The sequence below is a fragment of the Aotus nancymaae genome, unplaced genomic scaffold, assembly GCF_030222135.1.
Source record: "Aotus nancymaae isolate 86718 unplaced genomic scaffold, 86718_ANA_hifiasm-v0.15.2.pri h1tg000039l, whole genome shotgun sequence".
In the NCBI taxonomy this organism is placed as follows: Eukaryota; Metazoa; Chordata; class Mammalia; order Primates; family Aotidae; genus Aotus; species Aotus nancymaae.
The window spans coordinates 12874424-12895377 of NW_026988453.1; the positions used below are offsets into that span (position 1 = coordinate 12874424).

The 20954-nt window shown below is 47.9% G+C and overlaps 2 protein-coding genes and 1 long non-coding RNA gene across 6 annotated transcripts in view; 2 read left to right on the top strand and 1 right to left on the bottom strand.

Moving 5' to 3' along the window:
• Positions 1-20954, bottom strand: part of CUNH1orf74 (chromosome unknown C1orf74 homolog) — a 65131-nt gene that overhangs the window by 35592 nt on the left and 8585 nt on the right. The window contains exon 3 of one of the 2 annotated variants that reach the window (XM_012459252.2): positions 17721-17759. The exons of the other annotated variant lie outside the window; for it this stretch is intronic. The gene's annotated coding sequence lies outside the window, so the exon portion shown is untranslated. Of the gene's footprint in view, positions 1-17720; positions 17760-20954 lie in introns of those variants that run through there. 2 annotated transcript variants of the gene reach the window in all.
• Positions 1-20954, top strand: part of TRAF3IP3 (TRAF3 interacting protein 3) — a 27263-nt gene continuing 6309 nt past the window's right edge. The window contains exons 1-10 of one of the 3 annotated variants that reach the window (XM_012459242.2): positions 1-240; positions 3912-4314; positions 6374-6521; positions 6670-6727; positions 6936-6960; positions 7229-7258; positions 7359-7454; positions 17399-17470; positions 19831-19971; positions 20079-20216. In XM_012459242.2, the coding sequence (XP_012314665.2) occupies positions 3970-4314; positions 6374-6521; positions 6670-6727; positions 6936-6960; positions 7229-7258; positions 7359-7454; positions 17399-17470; positions 19831-19971; positions 20079-20216 (1053 nt within the window). In that variant the 5' untranslated portion in view covers positions 1-240; positions 3912-3969. Of the gene's footprint in view, positions 241-2428; positions 2812-3911; positions 4315-6373; positions 6522-6669; positions 6728-6935; positions 6961-7228; positions 7259-7358; positions 7455-7488; positions 12804-17398; positions 17471-19830; positions 19972-20078; positions 20217-20954 lie in introns of those variants that run through there. The other 2 variants (XM_012459243.3, XM_012459244.2) reach the window with 2 other exon arrangements.
• LOC135268229 (uncharacterized) lies at positions 18660-19526 on the top strand. Its single transcript, XR_010336510.1, has 2 exons — positions 18660-18857; positions 18889-19526. It is a non-coding gene; the product is annotated as an uncharacterized LOC135268229 (long non-coding RNA).

A 20954-nucleotide genomic window follows, 5' to 3' on the forward strand; every position in this document is an offset into this window, starting at 1 on the left:
AGAGGAACTGGGGTTTGCGAACCTTGTGGCTTTGTCTGTTTCCTGTTTCAGCAAGGCTGTTGTACAAAAAGAAAGATGGTACCAAGAAGGGACGCATTAATGGGACCCAGACCTACGGATTGAAAGTATGTGCTTTACCCATCTGCTGTCTCGCTCCATCTGAGACCAGAGCCAAGATCTGCCTGCCTAGGAACTGGAATGCTTTCCTGAGTGGCTTGAGTTGGAGCCTGGGACTCGGAGGTAACTGAGAAGGAGGATGCTTTTGTGTCTAGGTTTGGGAACTCCGACTTGGGGGTGGGGCAGAAGACACTCTACCATCCCAGCTCCCCTGAGTGAAGAGACTGTGGGTGGCATAGTTTAGGGGTGTCGGGGGGTTGGGTAACCAAGAAAGCATCCTGTGTTGGTTTCCTGTGGCATTAGCCATGGCACAGGGTACAGCTTCTACCATTTCTCTGTTTCAGTAGAGTAGAGTAGATTAGATTAGATTAGGAGTAAGTCAAATGACTTAGATGTCAGGCTACCCAGTGATATGGGCATGAATTAAATGACCTTTTCCAGTTTCCTTCAAAGCCGGGATCCCTGAACAGAAGGCTGCCTTCCCAGCAGCTTAGGCGCAGGCCCCTCTCCCCTCAGCTCACACTGAGAGCTCTGGGCTAAGCAGGCCAACCCATGCAGGAAGCCGTTCATTGTCTCTGTTGCACACATGGCCAGGAAGTAGAAGCAGACTCTGAAAGGCATGACAAGCCACAGTCAGGTGAGAAGCCGTGCCCTGTTCTCTCTCTGCAGCCTGAGAAACCAGGCCGAGCCTCCCCAGCCAGGAGCCCTTCTTCCTCCAAGCTCCAAGTGAACCCAGTCATGCTGCCAGGAGGGAACCTCAGATGCCAGAAAGCCTGGGCAGTGGTCCAGTGATCTTTCTTTGAACCCTACAGGGACCAGTTCCCTTTTCCTCAGCAGCCTATCCCTGTCAGCCGTCCCACATGCCTTCTTGTTTTTAAGCAAGTCAGTAGGGTCCAGTCATCCCAGAAACCTGGGTAGGGTTCTGTGCAGCATGCCACACCACGTCCTAGCAGGTGTGGTAGCCCAGGCCTCTGGGAACACTCCCCTCTCTAAGAGCCATTTCCACTGCAGCTCCTTTCTTGGGTAAAAAGGTCCAATGTCTGCCCTGAGGAAGCAGAAAGCAGATGTGAGTTTCAGTAGACAAAGGTGGGTGGCCTGGGTGGAGAGCCCAGAGAGACCTCATCTCAGGCCCTGTCTTCTCCCCCATAGCCCTTTCTTCTTCAAGGCAAGAAGGTAGGAGGAGTCTCAATGTTCTGCCTCTACTATAAAACCTGCGGGGAAGCTGGAGCCAAACAGGGAGGGGACCTCACATCCTACGTGCGATGCAGGCAGACCCACCTCTTCCCTGCCTTTCTGCTTGGTGTAATTAGGATGGCAAGTATGTCCAGACCACAGAGAAGCCCTTTCTCCTTATAGCCCAAACCCAGAGGCCAGAGGAACCAGAGAAGTAAATGTGACTTCAACCTGGGGCCAGGATCTCCTCAACCTGGTAAACAATGTACCATCAAAGAGAGAGGGTTGAGAGAGACATGTCCTAGGGGTGCTACTTTAGCTTGGAGCCTTGGTTTTACACCACCAAGTCTTCAATATCCAACATCGGCATGACAAGGATAATATCTGTTTTGTGCCATTACTTTTAATGGCAAAAACTGCAATTACTTTTGCAACAACCTAATAATAATACTTTATGTCTTTATTATTAAAAGCTAACATTTATTGTGTGCTACATGCCAGGTGCATGGCCTGCATTTTTCATTTAATCCTTATAACCTACAAGGCAGGTTCTAGCCCCATTTTATAAATGGGGAGACTGGGGCTTAGAGATATTTAGTAGCTTACCTAAAAACACAGACAAGTAGTAGGTGACAGAGCCAGGGTATGAGTCCACACAGTGTGACTCCAAGAGCCAGGGCTCTCCACTGCAATCTATGGCAGAATAGCCCGGGGCTGTGGCTCAGGGAAGCTGTGAGAATAGGCTCTAGACATGGAGTTCACAAGCACATAATCCTGAGTCTCCTCCATTCAGTCATTTATAACAATATACCTGGGTCTCTCAGATCCTTTTCTAAAGTCTTTAAATAAAGAAAGTGGCAGGGAGGAAGTCAAGGAACCACCCCCTATGCCTACTCCCACCCTTATCCAAGAAGTAGGAGTCGGGAGAAACGACTAAAGAAAGAAGAGAGCCGTTCAGAATGTAGCGGGCAAACATGAACAACCTCACGTTTCTGCTCGGCATCAATGCTGCCTGACACCAGAGTACGCCTCTCCAACCCTCAAGAGTCAGGCATTTGAGTGTCCATGGCTTGACCACACAAAACTCCTCTCAGAGAAGAAGACTGCCCCACCCACGCCCCTGGGGAATGAGTGGCAGGATCAGAGAGAAAACAAGAATCCTGCAGAGAATTCCCAACTGAGCCAGGATAGCAAAGTCCCAGTAAAGGGGCAGAGACTCTGCTACCTGTTGAGTCTGTTTGGCCTATAAATAAACCCTGAGGGGTTAGAGCTAGCAAATGCCTGCTTGTTGGCAAAACTGAGATACCCTCCTCCCAGGGTGGTGGGTAATGAGGTCGTGGGAGGAAGAGAAGCAGCAGCAGCTGTGAGGGGGAGTCCCTCTTCCTCCATCAGTCCCTGGTCTGACTCCAGTGATCAGAGGAGGCAGGACACAGAATTTCCAGCACTCAGGATCCAGCTCATCCAAGTCCAGCCCAACTCAGCAAAGTGACCAGAGGGTTCTAGGAGGATAAACTGCAGAAGGTAGGTGGGGGAAGAGCAGGAAAGAGGTGCAGAGAAGGAAAAGGGGATTCCAGTCTGAGTGCTCTGTGAGTACCAGGGAAGGCCATGCAGAGGAGCGTCCTGTGGCCCCTACACCAAGCCTGGCTCCCTGGCAACTTCTGGTTACTGTTTTTGTTTTGTTTCTTCTCTGTATGAAGCAGGCTTTTGAGGTATAATTCATGTGTTGGTGGGTTTGGATGGCACAATCTGTGTCTGGGCTAAGGAAAGCAGACTTGGCACCAGACTTAGCCCTGACAGGGAGGTGACCCTAAAGAAATGAAACCCCTAGCTCCAAGAGTACTGGAACCAGATGCTCTGAAATGGATTTTGGCCAGCAGTAGGCATGTGGCAGTACTGACTGGATTTGATCTGTCCCTGAAAGACAGAGCCCAGTCCTGAGCTTGAAGTGGGGGGGCCCATGGACAATTGTCAGGACAGCAGGTTGGAGGAATTAGGGGAGGGTTTCCCTCCTAAACCATGCCAGGTGCAGGCTCACAAGCTAGTTGCTAAAAGTCAAGAAGAGAGCAGCGGGTGCTGGTCACAGGACTGGTCACCACCTGAGGGGGGTCTGGTTATCCTTCCAGATCCTGAGAAGTGTCACTCAACTCTGTTAGTAACAACTTGTGCCAGGACAGCAGTGAAGATATTGACTTTCCTTTTCAACTGGGGGATGAGACGGCAGAGGGGCTCAACTTAGCTGTTTCTTTACACGCCTGGAAAATGAACACACACCTGCCATCTAAGAGGCTATAGCTCATTGTGATTTTAATCAATTTTTCGTGTTCCCCTTAGAGGCATGGTAAGATGTTCAGTCAAGGAGTAAGTGGCAGCCACAGAGACCCTTTTACTTTACAAAGGGGAAACATTGGCTAGAGAAAAGCAGCAATTCGCTTTTATAAGACTGTATTAGTTCATTAGAGACTGAGCCCAGGAGTCCTGACTCCCAGTTTGATACCACCATGTCCTCAGTTTTCAACCCACATGGATGGAAGTCTGTGCTATTTCTGCCCCCTGGTCTAGATAGTCATTTTTCCGCCTATCTTCTGACCCCTCCCCTTCTCCTCCCTCTTGGCATTTGGCAGATCCAGGCATCTATTCCAGGAACTGGAAGCCAAGTGCAACAGGTGCTCGGAGGTCATCATGATCAGCCCGGACCCCAGGCCCTCCCCTGGCTTGGCCCGGTGGGCTGAGAGCTATGAGGCCAAGTGTGAGCGCCGGCAAGAGACCCGTGAAAGCCGCCGCTGCCGTCCCAATGTGACCACTTGCCGCCAGGTGGGGAGGACGCTGAGGATCCAGCAGAGAGAGCAGCTCCAGAGAGCTCGATTGCAGCAGTTCTTCAGGAGGAGGAACCTGGAGTTAGAGGAGAAGGGCAAGGCACGGCATCCCCAGGCCAGGGAGCAAGGGCCCTCCAGGCGGCCAGGCCAGGCGACTGTCCTCAAGGAGCCCTTGTCTTGTGCCAGCAGGATCTCTTCTTCCAGAGAGCAGGTGGGCCGTGTCAAGGGACATAGTGCTCTGTGCTCTGGGACCCTCTCTGGACAAGGCGGGTGGGTGGGCTTACGGTCACTAAAAAGGGATCTAAATTAAGTCCTCCTTCCTCAGTCCTACAGTAGAGTTGCCAACAGCCACTTATTCAGAGATTTTTATTGTTGCATTTTTGTTTGTTTAGCTCTTTTTGTTCTGCACTTCACTTGTCGGAGAGAAAAATATAATTTTTAAAAACAATTCCAGGCTAGGCATGTTGGCTCATACCTGTAATCCCAGCACTTTGGGAAGCCAAGGTAGGAGGATCACTTGAGGCCAGGAGTTTGAGACCAGCCTGGGCAACATAGCAAGACCCTGTCTCTAGCAAAAAAATTACAAATTAGCCAGGCATGGTGGTACACACCTGTAACTAATCAGGAGGCAAAGATGGAGAATTACTTGAACCCAGGAGTTTGAAGCTTCAATAAGCTATGATCACACCACTGCACTCCAGCCTGGGCAACAGAGGGAGACCCTGTCTCTAAAAAAGCTTAAAAATAAAATAAGTAGAAATAATTCCAAAGTTAATGCCTATATCAGTTCAAAAGTAGGCATTACACACACATCTTCTACAGCTATCTTACAGCATTCATTCACCCATCAGTCATTAAATATTTAACGAAAGCTTATTATGTGCCAAGTACACAAGCCACTCCTCTTGACACACACACAGACATATCTGTCCTCTTTTCTTCTGCAAGGCTGTTGTACCCACTCTTCTCTCTTTCTCTTGTGTCATTCCAATTCTATTAAATCACTCAGCTACAGCCTCATCTGGTCCAGGAAGCCTTCCCTGGCTTTTCCAGGCCACCTCTGCTGTCTTCTAAGATTGCGTAACCCTTAGAGGGTCCATTAGTCTGGCCTGGAAAGGAACAGTGTTGGCAAAAACCAGGGTACACTGAGATGACCTCAGCAAGCAAACCATCTGTGTCTTCCTGCTGAGGTTGTGAGCATGTTGACAGCAGGGATGTGTCCGCCACGTTCCGTGGAAATGCTTGGCGTTGTGCGCTATCCAGAGTGGGTATTCCATTGGGCTTCTTAACTAGTGGATATGTTATGCTCAATAGGAGATGCTATTCAGAGAAGTGATCCCAGAGCCCAGTTGCAAAAGAAAGCAAACTGTATACTAAATCAAAAAACCTCCCCACAACTACCCACTTCACCTAGCCTTCACACAAAACCTCAACAATTTTCCAGCTGTTACTAAGAGGAAGAAAGCTTTCCTTGGAATATGGAAGGAACCGTAGGGATTACCTATTCCAAATTCCGCACCACACAAATAGAAGACTGAGACCTAGAAAAGGTGGGATCTGAACCCAGATCCCCTCACTCCCCACTCAGACTAGTTCTCTTTCCACATCACCATGCTGGCTATATAAGCGGCTGAGACCACACAAGGTAGAGAGAGAGAAAAACAACAACAACTGGGGATTCTAGAGGGAAAAGCTGGAGAAACGTGCAGCTCCACACATGCCTGGCCAGAGGAGGACTGCACCTGCCACTCAGGACAAGGAGAAGCCCGTGGGGCTCTGAAAGCTTGCGTGGGCTACTTTGGTTTTGTGGACCTGAAACATTGTCTTAGTCTGGGTTGCTGTAATGAATTACCATAGACTGAGTGGCTTAAATAACAGAAATCTATTTCTTACAATTCTGGAGTCTGGAGGTCTCAGACCACGAAGCCTGCAGATCTGGTGTTTGCATCCCAGCGTGCAGATGGCCTTCTTCTCATTGTATCCTCACAAGGCAGAGAGCAGAGAGAGAAAGCAAGCTCTCTCATGTCTCTTCTTATAACGGCACTAATCCCATCCATGAGGGCTCCCCCCTCTGACCTAGTTACTTCTCAAAGGCTCCACCTCCTAACACTATCACATTGGGAGTTAGGATTTCAACACACAAATTTGGGCAGGGATGGGGGGCAAGTCCATCACAAACATGATGGTTGGTTCTTGCTTCTGAAATCATCGCGAGAATCTTTCAAGAGGCTCCAGGCAGTGGTTTTCAGCATTCCCCACTTGCCTTCCAGGTGGCAGGGACCAGCTCTGAGGTCTTTCCAGCCCAGCATCCTCCTCCCTCAGGCATCCACAGGGATCTGACTGACCACCTCTCCTCACAGGCTGGGGGCCTTCCTCCACAGGACACTCCCACCAAGAAGCCACCCAAACACCACCGTGGTAAGAGCAGAGCTTCCTTTACTCCACAGGGCCTGCAGAGAATCCTGTGACAGCTGTCCCAGCTCACTGGCAATGGAGTCCCTGTCCCTCCCTACTTCCCTCACTTCCTCCCCATAGGTTCTAAATCACCTTATCCTCCATCTCTCAGGTACTCAGACAAAGGCAGAAGGACCAACAATTAAGAACGATGCCAGTCAGCAAACCAAGTGAGTTCCTGACCCCAACCCTCTCGTATCCCATCCATTCCTCTCTAGAGAGAACACAGTGAATTTCCATGTCCACCTTAATTAAGAAAGAGAAAGCTCTTCCTCACCCTTCCGGCTCTTCAGAAGGGATTTCAGAAGGAATCAACCCACTGCCTCCTACTTGATTCTTTGGTCCATTATCATTATTTTTAATTTCTTCTCTTCCTAGTTATGGAGTTGCAGTTCTGGATAAGGTAAGCACATATTAACTGAAGGGGTTGAATCAGAAAGTATTAAGCTCTGACATTCTGGAATTTCATGATAAACTTGGCTGGGATGAAGGAGCATCTTCTTCCTGGATGGCAAGGGGGTACTAAGCATAGACATAGGGCCTAACGGGACCCTATGAGAGCCAAAGCAGAAGAGGTTTGCTCTACACAAGCCAACCCAGGCTCTGGCTCTATGTCCCAGCATTTCAGAGGACCTAGAGACATTTCGAATATCCTTGTTCTTTCTCTCCAGGAAATCATCCAGCTTTCTGATTACCTCAAAGTAAGTGGCATGTGACCTCTCCCCTCAGTTCCTCCATCCACCTACCCCCTGCTCCTCTAGGTTAAACTGACCCTCTTGCATTTTGTGCCTGCACCCCCAGGAAGCCCTACAAAGGGAGCTGGTCCTAAAACAGAAAATGGTGATTCTCCAAGACCTACTGTCCACTCTGATTCAGGCCTCTGACAGCTCTTGGAAGGTAAGGGAATGAAATTTTTTTTGAACAAAGCTCATGGGCTTGTATGTGTTCCCATCTCATTTTTCTTTCCACATCATCACAGTAAGAGATGGGGTTTTCTCACACTGAAAAGTGGGCTGGGAGGGGGCAGAAGATGAGGGGGGTGGTACTCAGACTTAGAAGTCAAACAGGTCACAATAAATATATGGGTCATCACCTGGGGGTCACGCTGCTACACATCCAAGGAAGATCCAGAACCAAAAGTGGCAAGAATTCCTATTTTTTATTTTATTTTTTTAATTTTTTGTAATTTTGTTTTTAAAAAAAAGACGGGGTTGACCATGTTGGTCAGGCTGGTCTTGAACTCCCGACCTCAGGTGATCCGCCTGCCTTGGCCTCCAAAGTGCTGGATTATAGGTGTGAGCCACCATGCCCGGCCTAATTCCTATTTTTTATTTGTTAGAGGGAATGAAGGAAGATCCCAATATAGTTTATATTTCTGAATATGGCAAATGTCAAATATTTTTGTATAGGATTCACACTAATATTTATCCCAACCAGCATGCCATGTACCCACTCAGTCTGAATACGAATATCAGAGTGGGAAGGGGCCTTAGAGACAATCTGGTCTAATGCCCTCATTCTGCCCATGAGGAAACAGTTTCACTGGGGAAAAGTAACTTGTCTAAAGTCACACAGCTGTTAGTGGCAGATCTGGAACTAAAATTCAGGCCTTTGATTTTAGTCTATTCAGTGTACAATATTCATAGGTTATGTCCTCTGTATGGAACACTGGACTAGCACTAGAAATAATTAGATTATTTAGATAGCGTTCTTGCTTTGAGAAGGCTAATGGTTTTACAAGAAAGACACATGACTAAACAATACAAAAACATGAAAAACAAATGTTTTGAGGATATAGGAAAATACAAGAAGGAATGAGTGACTCCAGAGAAGAAAATAGCCAAGGGAATACTTATATAAGTATTTGCCAGAAAAATATGGAAACAGGAATAGTATTCTAGTTGGGGCACAGGCAAATATCTAAATGCAAGGCCAGGCGCAGTGGCTCACACCTGTAATCCCAGCACTTTGGGAGGCCAAGACGGGTGGATCACCTGAGGTCAGGAGTTTGAGACCAGCCTGGCCAATATGGCAAAACCCTGTCTCTACTAAAAATACAAAAAAAAAACAAAAATTAGCCGGGCAAGGTGGCACATGCCTGTAATCCCAGCTACCCAGGAAGCTGAGGCACAAGAATCACTTGAACCAAGAAGGTAGAGGTTGCAATGAGCCAAGATTACACCATTGCACTCCAGCCTGGGCAAGAGAGTGAGACTCCGCCTCAAAAAAAAAAAAAAAAAAAGGCCAGGTACAGTGGCCGAACCTATAATCCCAGCACTTTGGGAGGCTGAGGTGGGTGGATCACGAGGTCAGGAGATGGAGACCATTCTGGCCAACACGGTGAAACCCCATCTCTACTAAAAAGAAACACAAAAAACAAGCCAGGCATGGTGGCACGCGCCTATAGTCCTGGCTACTCAGGAGAATGAGGCAGGGGAATTGCTTGAACCAAGAAGGTGAAGGTTGCAGTCAGCCAAGATTGAACTCCAGCCTGGTGACAGAGCAAGACTCCATCTCAAACAAACAAACAAAAAAAGATCTAAAGACATGATACAGTCTAATACAGTGGTTCTCCAACCTTTTTATTTCAGGATTTCTTTATACTTTTTAAATTACTGAAAATATGTAAGAAATTTTTATATTTACCATATTAGAAATTAAGACAGTTGGCTGGGCGCGGTGCCCCACACCTGTAAATCCCAGCACTTTGGGAGGCTGAGGCAGGCAGATCAACTGAGGTCAGGAGTTGGATACCAGCCCAGCCAACATGGCAAAACACTCTCTCTACTAAAAATATAAAAATTAGCCGCATATGGTGGTGTATGCCTGTAATCTCAGCTACTCCAGAGGCTGAGCCATGAGAATCACTTGAGCCTAGAAGGCAGAGGTTACAATGAGCCAAGATCTTACCACTGCATTCCAGCCTGAGCGACAGAGCGAGACTCTGTCTCAAAAAAAAAAAAAAGAAAGAAAGAAAAGAAAAGAAAAACAGTCTGGGTTCAGCAGTTCACACCTGTAACCCAGCACTTTGGGAGGCTGAGGAAGGAAGATCAGTTGAGCTCCGGAGTTCAAGACCAGCCTGGGCAACATGGCGAAACCTCGTCTCTACTAAAAATACAAAAAATTAGCCAGGTGTGTTGGCATGCACCTGTAGTCTCAGCCACTTGGGAGGCTGAGGCAGGAGAATCTCTTGAGCCTCAGGGGCGGAGGCTGCAATGAGCCATGATTGCGCCACTGCATTCCAGCCTGGGCAATGGGAGTGAAACTCTGTCTCAGAAAAGAAAAAGAAAAAGAACCACATTTTCAAAAACAAAACAAAATTAGTGACAGGAGTGTCACTGCTTTACACTTTTGCAAATATTTTTAATGTCTGGCAAGAAAGAGAGCTAGATTCTCATATTTGCTTCTGCATTCAATCTGTTGGTTTAAACATGAAGAAAAATTCAGTCTCACACAAATATGTCATTAGAAAAGCTAAGACTTTGCTGATGCCTTGAAAGGGTCTTGGGGATTCCCACGGTTCCTCAGAATCCCCATGCTGAAGCCCCTACATTAGAATATACTATAAATTGATGTATTAGCATGAGCTACGAGCAGTTTGACACCACCAAAGCATAAAGCACCAGGTGGAAAGAGACAGAGCACACAACCTCACTGGCCTGTGTGACATCACACCCTACCTCAAGTACAGACAGAAAGATGACAGGAGGGTCTAGAACAAAACTGAGAAGTTGCAGTGACGTAAAAAAGACTTCTTAAGCTCAGTCCTGCTCCTCACATCGGAAATGTCCGATGTACCTGGAATTTTGAACGTATGGTCAGGGCTCCTGATTGTTAGGTCATTTTCATTGACAGAGCAGGAACTTGGGGCCGACAGCTGTGCATGTGAGGTGGTTTTGGTCCTGAACTAAATTGAGATCATCTCATTTGTTTGACAGTCATTTGATAAGTTCCAACTCTGTGCTGGGCCCTTTGCTACAAGGACAAAAAGCACTACAGTCCTAACTCTTGAGGAGCTCACACTCCAGCCATGAAGACAGAGACACATAATAAATAACGCCAAAACAGTCCAATATGGCTATAGCAGCAGTGCATACAGAGTGATGCAGGGAAAACAGAAAGAAGGTAGCAATTCCCTGAGGTGGAACAGGGAAGGCTTTAAAGGAAAGAAACCTGGCCAGGCACAGCTGCTCATGCCCGTAATCCCAGCACTTTGGGAGGCCAAGGAGGGCGGACCACTTGAGGTCAGGAGTTCAAGACCAGCCCGGCCAACATGGCAAAATGCCATCTCTACCAAAAATACAAAAATTAGGTGAGTGTGATGGTACACACCTAATGTCCCAGCTGCTTGGGAGGCTGAGGCACAAGAATCACTTGAACCCAGGAGGTGGAGGTTGCAGTAAGATCACACCACTGCACTCTAGCCTGGGTGACAGAGCAAGACTCTGTCTCAAAAAATAAAAATAAAGAAACCATTTTAGCTGAATCCTGAAGAATGAGTAGGAGCTCACCAGTACAGAAAGAGGAGTGATGAAGAGGAAAAAAAGCAGAAAGTAGAAGGGTGTTTAAGGCAAAGAAACTGGAATGATTACAGGCCTATGAATGACAAAGAACTGGGGATAGCAGAGTATGGCTGAAATGAAGGTATGTCAGACCAGTGCCAAAAAAAGAATCTCAGACAGGTCTCTAGAATTATGGGTCTTAAACTTTTTCTGTTGAACAAGGTATCTCAAGTTTGAATAATGCATGGACCCATTTTTAAAGGAAACTCATATATGTATATATATAAAATGAGAGATCCCTTAGAATGCATGCTACCCAGCTTGAGAAACACTGCTATAGGTAATAAGCTGAGGAGGAATGGAACTATGCTTTATTGAGGCTTAACATCCTACACTCAGCAATGTCTGGCTCATGCTTAGAAGGTATGCAATTGCTATCTGTGGAAATGACTTGTGAATGATCAGATCTGTATCTTAAAAGGTTCTCTAACTTCTGGCTGGACACAGTGGCACACTCTTGTAATCCCAACACTTTGGGAGGCCAAGACAGAAGGATCACTTGAGTGATCAAGACCAGCCTGGGCAACACAGTGAGACCTCATCTCTACTAAAAATTAAAAAATTAGTCAGGCATGGTGGTACACACCTATAGTCCCAGTTACTTGGGAGGCTAAGGAGGAGGATCGCTTGAGCCCAGGAGGTCCAGGCCACACCACTGTACTCCAGCCTGGGTGACAGAGCGAGACTCTGTCTTGAAAAAAAAAAAAAAACAAGAGGGAAGAGGGTTCAAGGATTCTCTAACTTGTAGCAATAAGGACCCTGGCTCCAAGCGGGTTTGGGAGAGTTGAGACTCTTGTAATATCCCAGGTAAGACACAACCAGAACTTGAATCAAAGCAAGCTCTGTGGGAATGAGGGGTGATATATGAAGAGACACTTCTGGGTTTGTCTCTGAGGAGGAGTTTCACCCCATGCTCCAGCCCAACAGAGGAAGTTCCCTTGGTTGTGGTTTTCTCCCTCCCTTCTTCTCACCCCTCCCAATCCTCACCCTTCTCTTCTTCCTCCCTCCTCTCCACCAACCCCCTAGCTTCCGGCTTTAAAGAAAAACAGTCTCAGGCTTTTTCAGTTGACGGCTATTGCTTCCCCTAAAACAAGGCAATTCAGCTCTTTATCCCTTCCATGAAAGCCTCAACTTCAATAAAAGGATAGCCCCAGACTGTGCTATTTGGGAAAAATCACTGGAAGAATGTGGCCAGAACTGGTTCAGACCTTTATATTTTCCATTTGACCTTCATAAATTTGAATTTCCAACTTCACATGCTGAGAACTCACCACAAACTCCCTATTAGAACGCCAAGGATCAGCTCCCTCCAGGGGCTCCACCTCCAGATGTCTCTGGGCCTTTTTACCATAGGTCCTAGGGCACTACTGAGACTCCTGAGCAGGGTCTAAGCTTCAGGACAGAAACAGCTCTACCAGCAAAGAAAGCAAGCTCTCAATATTGTGCAATACAAAAACGAGAGTAGGGCAGCCTTGGGTTTGAAGATCTGCAACGTGGAATTAAGATCTTGAGATGACAGCGCAGCGGGGGATTGGCTGCAAGCCCTAAGCAACCACTACTAGAGCAGAGAGATGAGCTGTGGGCTGGTGCTTCTGTGGTGAGGTGGTGGTGTTTCTGGAGAGCAGATCAGAGGCAGGGGAAAACCACGCAGAAGCAGGAGCTGAAGACCTCAGACCGGCACCAGGTGTGTATGGCCTCCACCTTGCTCCCTCTCCACTGGGGGTTATGTGCCCTCTGAGCCCTGGGCTCCCGGGGTCTAGCTGCCTAGAAGGTCAGCAGTAGGCCTGTAAGAAGTGCTTCTTCCCACATACTGTAACACTGGGCTTCAGTGTCGGGAGCTCTGGGGCTCAGACCAGGAAACTACACGCCCCATATGCGACAACTTGGCTGCGACTTTTGTGACGTCTGGGGGAGTCCAGAAAAGCAGAGCTGTGGAAAGAGGTTTTTGTTCAAGCTCCAGACTTGGGTGGCCCTTCATCCCCACTGAAGGGGCTGTCATGAATTGTCTTCCATTGCAACACAAATGGAAAATTTATCTCGGTTGGGCTAAAATACAAAAACAGCTGGAAGAGGCAAAATATTGGATTAAAGCCATACTGTGGAATAGGGAGAGAGGAAATGCCCCAAAAGGGTAGGAGACTAGGGACATTTTAAGAATATTGCCTTGGGCCTGTCTTCTTCCCAAAATAGAGCAAGATAAACCTTAAACTTGGTAGGTTTGATGGTATTCTGCACAGAAAGAATTTGGGCAAAGGCAAATGCGTGGAATCAGAAGATGTGAACTAGAGGAGGTAGGGGTAGAGCCAGTTGGTTTCAGGACCTGTGGATTGACAATGAGCAGGCCACTGTGGAATGCAGCCGTTTCAAGAGTCGCTTCAAAGCTCAAACAGTGGAAGTCTTTGTCCATGTCTTCCATCGCTCCCAAAGCCCCGTGCTTACTGTAGATGCCAAATCCCAGGTCTCCACTTTCCCTCACCTGAGACGCTCTCCCTCACGTGAGATGTTAGGAAAAACATTAATAACAGGAGGCATTTTAAAAAATTATTTTTGGCAACGCTTTTTGCTTTTTCAAGCCCCAGCTGAGAAACACAGGAAGCAGAAAGGGTGGGGGCACCCCCTGGCTCCCATGGTTAGAAGAATCAGCCAAACAAGATCAAAACAGGAGCTGAAAGATACCACTTCCTGCCTCCCCCAGGCACCCTGAAACTCACTGAGGGAAGCAGATCTGAACACCAAGCTCCCTCCTTTGCCCCTAGACCGTTACAGACCGGAAATGTTATGAGATAGGAACATCCAGGCTGTGTGACTGAGAGGGCCCACGGCGTCTCAGGCCTGAAGAGAGGTGGAATTTCAAACCTCACAATTGTCCCACTTGGCCTGGTTGGAAAAAGCCAGAGAAAGGACAGGAAAACCGGCTACTGCCCTTTCTCTGGAAAACCTGCTCTCATTGATGGAAGCCCCGCCTCATCCCCTACACACATACACCCTACATAAAACTCCAGGTTGGAAGAATGAAACCCCTACCTGGGAAAAAGGGGCAAGTCTACAAATGGAGGGACAACAAAGCGGCAGGAAGCTTTAGCTACTCAGCTGAAATACTGACAAACTGAGAAGCAGAGACTGGCTCTTCATGCCAGCCTCGCTCCCTTCTCGCCCTTGAGATTAGCATCTGTCTTGGAATGTCCAAAATGCCATTAGACCGACCCAGCTTATGAATAAATAGAATGTGACTTTCCGGGAAGCTTGCTCACACCCTCTGCCTCTCTCACTCTGCTTTAATTATCTCTCCGTTTCTTGCTTTCTTAAAGAAGTTCTCGTCTTGAGTCTAGTATGTACATATGCATGTGGAAGTGTGTGTGTGCAGGTGGAGGTGTGTGCGTGCAGGTGGAGGTGTCCATGTACAGGTGGAAGTGTGTGCAGGTGGAGGTGTCCGTGTGCAGGTGGAGGTGTGTGTGTGCAGGTGGAGGTGTCAATGTGCAGGTGGAAGTGTGTGCAGGTGGAGGTATGTGTGTGCAGGTGGAGGTGGCCATGTGCAGGTGGAAGTGTGTGCAGGTGGAAGTGTCTGTATGCAGGTGGAGGGGTGTGTGTGCAGGTGGAACTGTCCGTGTGCAGATGGAAGTGTGTTCAGGTGGAGGTGTCCGTGTGCAGGTGGAGGTATGTGTGTGCAGGTGGAGGTGTCCATGTGCAGGTGGAAGTGTGTGCAGGCGGAGGTGTCCGTGTGCAGGTGGAGGTATGTGTGTGCAGGTGGAGGTGTCCGTGTGCAGGTGGAAGTGTCCGTGTGCAGGTGGAGGTGTCCGTGTGCAGGTGGAGGGGTGTGTGTGCAGGTGGAACTGTCCGTGTGCAGGTGGAAGTGTGTGCAGGTGGAGGTGTCCGTGTGCAGGTGGAGGGGTGTGTGTGCAGGTGGAAGTGTGTGCAGGTGGAGGTGTCCGTGTGCAGGTGGAGGTGTGTGTGTGCAGGTGGAGGTGTCCATGTGCAGGTGGAAGTGTGTGCAGGTGGAGGTGTCCGTGTGCAGGTGGAGGTGTGTGCAGGTGGAGGTGTCCGTGTGCAGGTGGAGGGGTGTGTGTGCAGGTGGAAGTGTGTGCAGGTGGAGGTGTCCGTGTGCAGGTGGAGGTGTGTGTGTGCAGGTGGAGGTTTCCATGTGCAGGTGGAAGTGTCCGTGTGCAGGTGGGGTGTCCGTGTGCAGGTGGAAGTGTCTGTATGCAGGTGGAGGGGTGTGTGTGCAGGTGGAACTGTCCGTGTGCAGGTGGAGTGTGTGCAGGTGGAGGTGTCCGTGTGCAGGTGGAGGTGTCCGTGTGCAAGTGGAGGTGTCCGTGTGCAGGTGGAGGTGTCCGTGTGCAAGTGGAGGTGTCCGTGTGCAGGTGGAGGTGTCCATGTGCAAGTGGAGGTGTCCATGTGCAGGTGGAGGTGTCTGTGTGCAGGTGGAGGTGTCCGTGTGCAGGTGGAAGTGTGTGCAAGTGGAGGTGTCCGTGTGCAGGTGGAGGTGTCTCTCTGTGTGCAGGTGGAGGTGTCCGTGTGCAGGTGGAGGTGTGTGTGTGCAGGCGGAGGTGTCCGTGTGCAGGTGGAGGTGTCCGTGTGCAGGTGGAGGTGTCTGTGTGCAGATGGAAGTGTCCATGTGCAGGTGGAGGGGTGTGTGTACAGGTGGAAGTGTCCGTGTGCAGGTGGAGGTGTCCACGTGCAGGTGGAAGTGTGTGCAGGTGGAGGTGTCCGTGTGCAGGTGGAAGTGTGTGCAGGTGGAGGTGTCCGTGTGCAGGTGGAAGTGTGTGCAGGTGGAGGTGTCCGTGTGCAGGTGGAAGTGTGTGCAGGTGGAGGTGTCCATGTGCAGGTGGAGGTGTCTGTGTGCAGGTGGAGGTGTTCATGTGCATGTGGAAGTGTGTGTGCATGTGGAAGTGTGTGTGCATGTGGAGGTGTCTGCAGGTGGAAATGTGTGTGTGCAGGTGGAAATGTGCATGTGCAGGTGGAGATGTGCATGTGTGGTGTGCATGCATGTGTAGAGGTGTGCGTGCATGTGTAGAGGTGTGCATGCTCAGGTGGAGGTGTACTGTGCAGGTAGAGGTGTACATGTGCAGGTGGAAGTGTGCGTGTGCAGGTGGAAGTGTGCGTGTGCAGGTGGAAGTGTGCCTGTGCATGTTCAGGTGGAAGTATGCATGTGCAGGTGAAGGTGTGCGTATGCAGGTGGAGGTATGCATGTGCATGAGGAGGTGTGTGTGTGCAGGTGGAGGTGTGTGTGTGCATGTGGAAGGGTGCGTGTGCAGGTGGAAGTGTGCCTGTGCATGTGGAGGTGTGTGTGTGCATGTGGAAGTGTGCGTATGCAGGTGGAAGTGTGCATGTGCATGAGGAGGTGTGTGTGTGCAGGTGGAGGTGTGTGTGTGCATGTGGAAGGGTGCGTGTGCAGGTGGAAGTGTGCATGTGCATGTGGAGGTGTGTGTATATGTGCAGGTGTGTGTGGCAGGAAGGAGAGTATATTAATTTCCTAGGGCTGCTATGACAAAGTACCACAGTCAGGGGAGCTTCAACAGAAACTTATTTTCTCACAGTTCTGGAGGCCAAAAGTCTGAGATCGAGGTGTGGCCAGAGTTCGCTTCTCCTGTGGTCTCTCCCCTGTCATCTCTCTCTGTGTCTCCATGTGTTTTCCCGCAGTGTCCTGATCTCCTCTTTTAGTAAGGACATTCATCATATTGGATTAGGGCCCAGTCTAATGGCCTCATTTTAACTTAACTACATCTTTAAAGACCCTGTCTCCAAATATGGTCACATTCTGGGGCACTCGAGGCTTAGGACTTCAGCATAGGAATGTTGAGGAGATACAAATCAGCCCATAACAGTGGATAAGGGAGGGAATAAATATTCTCCTGGGAGGGAGACTGTGTTAGCCTTACTAGCCTATATTTTACAGGTAAAAGTCCACGTACGAGACTGAGAAGAGGTGAGGAGTGCAGAAGTGCCTAGACAGGGAAGGGAAGGTAGTGAGTGAGAGGGTAACTTAGAAGCTTTCCTTCCAGGCCTCCCCAACCCCCTGCTATGAGACCCAGAGCCATTTGATAAAAATCGAGGTAAAAAGAGGACTTGAGGCCAGTCTGACTCTTTCTTGTCCTAGTCCAGGGAAAGAGAAGATCCTCTTCTATCCAACATCCTTTATCATCTTTGCTCCTGTCTACCTCCTGAAAGAGTTCACTGTTTGAGCACCAACTATGTGTTAGGCAGTAGGATAGGAATATAGAGTCAAACCCTTTGCAGACTAGATTTTGACCCAAGTTCATTATCTCATCCCATTTGCTCTAGGGACAGCTTAATGAAGACAAACTAAAGGGGAAACTGAGATCCTTAGAAAACCAGCTGTACACGTGTACCCAGGTAAGCGTTCTGAAGGATACTTTCATCTCAGGAATCTAGAATTAAATGAGAAGAATGCTTGAACCTCAATCTTACTTTCTAGAAATGTCATCAGATAGAGAATAACACACCCATTCCTACTTACCCAGTTTGGCTTGGCCATTTTCACTTTAGTCTCTAATTCACTAGATCATTGTCTCCATCTTCTTTCTCTCTCTTTCTCCCAGTATCCTTCTCTTTGCACCCTGGGAAGGAATCCCAGCACTAACCACTTTGTCAGCTCCCAGGGAAACCTTGAGAATACCTGAAACTGTAGGGAAAGACCCTTGGTAAAGATTCACAACACCCAGATAGACCTTTACACATCCTAATCTTTGAACAGATGAATTGGATGTTCTAAGGAGGTCTTAGAAAATGATTTTCATTCTATGGGCAACTTTTTTCTGTTTTTCTAACAACGCTTAGAAGAATGTAACAGCTCTTTTACTTGGCTCTTCTGTAACATTGTTTTCCAGCATTAGTAATCTCTTGATTGGCGTAATCTTGGTTTACAAGAGATAGAAAGAAATCAGCTTTCACACTTGAGAAGTGACAGATCCCTGACAGGTGGGAAGATGTCAAATAAGAGAATGGGGTGAAACCGGCAGACTTCTCCCATCTGGAGTTAGAGAGAGAAGATAGTCCTGGCTACATAGATGGCATCTTACAGGGGATGAAAGTTTATGGAGTCTATAACTTTCCTGGTCCACAACTTTTATTTTTTCAGTATGATTTGCTTTGTTAGGACTAAATAATGCCAACCAAGCTCATAAGAGACTAATATATAATTCAGAATGCCAGTCTATTCATTTTCAGTGGGGAATAACAAGTGACCAGCATGAATGGTCATTGGATGTCCAGTATCTGGGACATCCCCTACATATGACCTCAACCAGGTTAACTCCTGGATCTGGTTTTTAATGAAAGTTCCAAAACCATAAAACCCACTCACATTTAAATAAAAAATTTCAGATAATTCCAAAGCTAAATGAAAATGATTTCATATGGATTCCTAAATTTTTGTCATCTAGTCTACTCCTTACATAGTGGTAATCCAGAATTGACACTAAAAGCTGCCTGCCTTCTCCAAAATCACAGGGCATAAAGATGAAAGGAAGGGAGGAGGCAAGACACCCCCACCCCACCCACCCCAGTGAATTTGCAAAGCTACGCTTGTGTCTCTTTCTTAATTCTGCAGCCAGGAGGAATTTTATAATGCAAAGGTATTAATTTTAAAACATTAAGTTCATTTGGGATTGTAGAGAGGCTACAATGATTTCATTTAAAAGCAGCAGCAGTATGCTAGCTCCTGAAGGAGTTTACAATCCAGTAGGAAAGACAGATGAGTCAATAGAGTAGAACAATACAGGCATGCAGGGGATATTATGTGAACAATACAGGCATGCAGGGGATATTATGTGAACACTATGAACACTGAGAAAAGCCACCTAATCCATAAGGCATTGGGGAATGGGGTAGTTGGTCAATTTATCAGAACTGATGATACTGGACTGAATCTTGAGTATGACAAGAAGTTAACCAGTTCTAGGCAGCAGCTATATGGGTAAAGGCAGAAGCCAAAAAACAGAGTGCTGGGGGATCTGCAAACATCTCGGCTTAGGTAGAAGTAGCATGGGATGAAAATCTAGGCATGTAAGAGGAGCGATGACAAGGAGTTTAAATGTCATTCTTAGGATGCTGGGAATCCATGGAGAGACTTATGCAGGAAGTGGCAAGATCGGATTTGCATTTTAGAAAACTTCGTAAATGCAGGACTGAAAAGGGATTGAAGGGAGGAGGCAAGCTTTGAAGAAACGGAGGCTGCTGCATTCATCCATATAGTTCTACTACTGGAGCCTGAACTAAGGAGGCAGAAGTAGGGATAGAGAGGAGACAGATATGAGTTGTTAAGGAAATTGTCAAGGCTCAATAACTAACTGATTACTGGGAGAAGTGAGAGAGAAAATGAAGATTGGCTCCTTGGTTTAGGGTTTGGAAACGCCTGGATGGATGATGATTCTAGCCACTGAAATAGGAAGTCCAGGAGAGAAAACACATGCTTAGAAAGATGAGTCCTTTTAGACATGTTGGATTTCAAGAGCTTGTACAAGGCCTTGGATACAATGCCCAGCAAGCCTAGGGCACTGTTTATTATGCCCCCACGCATCTCTCATTGCCTGAGGGACTCTCCCTGCTAGCTTTACCCTAAAAGAAAAGGCTCCCGAGATTACTGGTGTCTCTTCCCTGGGGAAGAATCAACTTCTTTTCATTTCTGTATCCCAGCTCAGGATTTGGCACACAGAAGCTCAATGTGTATTTGTTGAATTGCATCAAATTTACAGAAATACTCCCCTTGGGGAATGAAAAAAGTACTACTGGAGATGGAAGACCAGAAAAACAGCTACGAGCAGAAGGCCAAGGAGTCACTGCAGAAAGTGCTGGAGGAGAAAATGAATGCAGAGCAGCAACTACAGAGCACACAGGTATAAGGATGCCACATAGACCTTGGGGTGGGAACTCCAGGCAGCTTAGAGAACAAGGAGCGAGCTGCACAACTCCCTGGAACCCTCTCCTCTCTGATCTCCCTCAGCGATCCCTGGCCCTGGCAGAGCAGAAGTGTGAAGAGTGGAGGAGCCAGTATGAGGCTCTGAAGGAGGACTGGAGGACCCTAGGGACCCAGCACAGAGAGCTGGAGAGCCAACTCCACGTGCTTCAGTCCAAACTGCAGGTACCAGGCACTGGGGCTGGGGAGGGGAGGCAGCGTATGGGGAGGAGGGGTGCTGATGAAAGAAGCTGTTCTGGGTTAGGGACTCCAAAGGCAGCTGACAGCATCTGGCTTTCAGTTCCTCGGTCACTGCCTACATTGTACCAAATTCACTGTTTTGGCTCTGAAATCGAATTTTGAGTTTAGCAAGGATGTCTGCACTGCTCACGCAAATGAACTAAGCATTCACTGGAATGACACCATGCAAATGAAAAGAGTGGGCTGGAATATTTATCAGCCTACTAACTCATACCCCAACCCACTCTCCAAACTCCATCCCATAAAAGCATCCAGTTCAGAATTGCCCATTATTGACACAGAGCTAAAGTCATTAATTTATTTACAGGTGAGTACTAACACCTTCTGCCAATGTGTGTGTGTGGCTTTTTTTTTTTTTTCTTTTCGTTTGTTTGTTTGTTTTTTGAGATGGAGTCTCGCACTGTCACCCAGGCTGGAGTGCAATGGTGCAATCTCAGTTCACTGCAACCTCCACCTCCTGGGTTCAAGTAATTCTCCTGCCTCAGCCTCCCGAGTAGCTGGGATTACAGGTGCCCACCATCAAACCCAGCTAACTTTTTTGTATTTTTAGTAGAGATGGGGTTTCACTGTGTTGGCCAGGCTAGTCTTGAACTCCTGACTTCATGATCCACCTGCCTTGGCCTCCCAAAGTGCTGGGATTACAGGTGTTAGCCACTGCGCCTG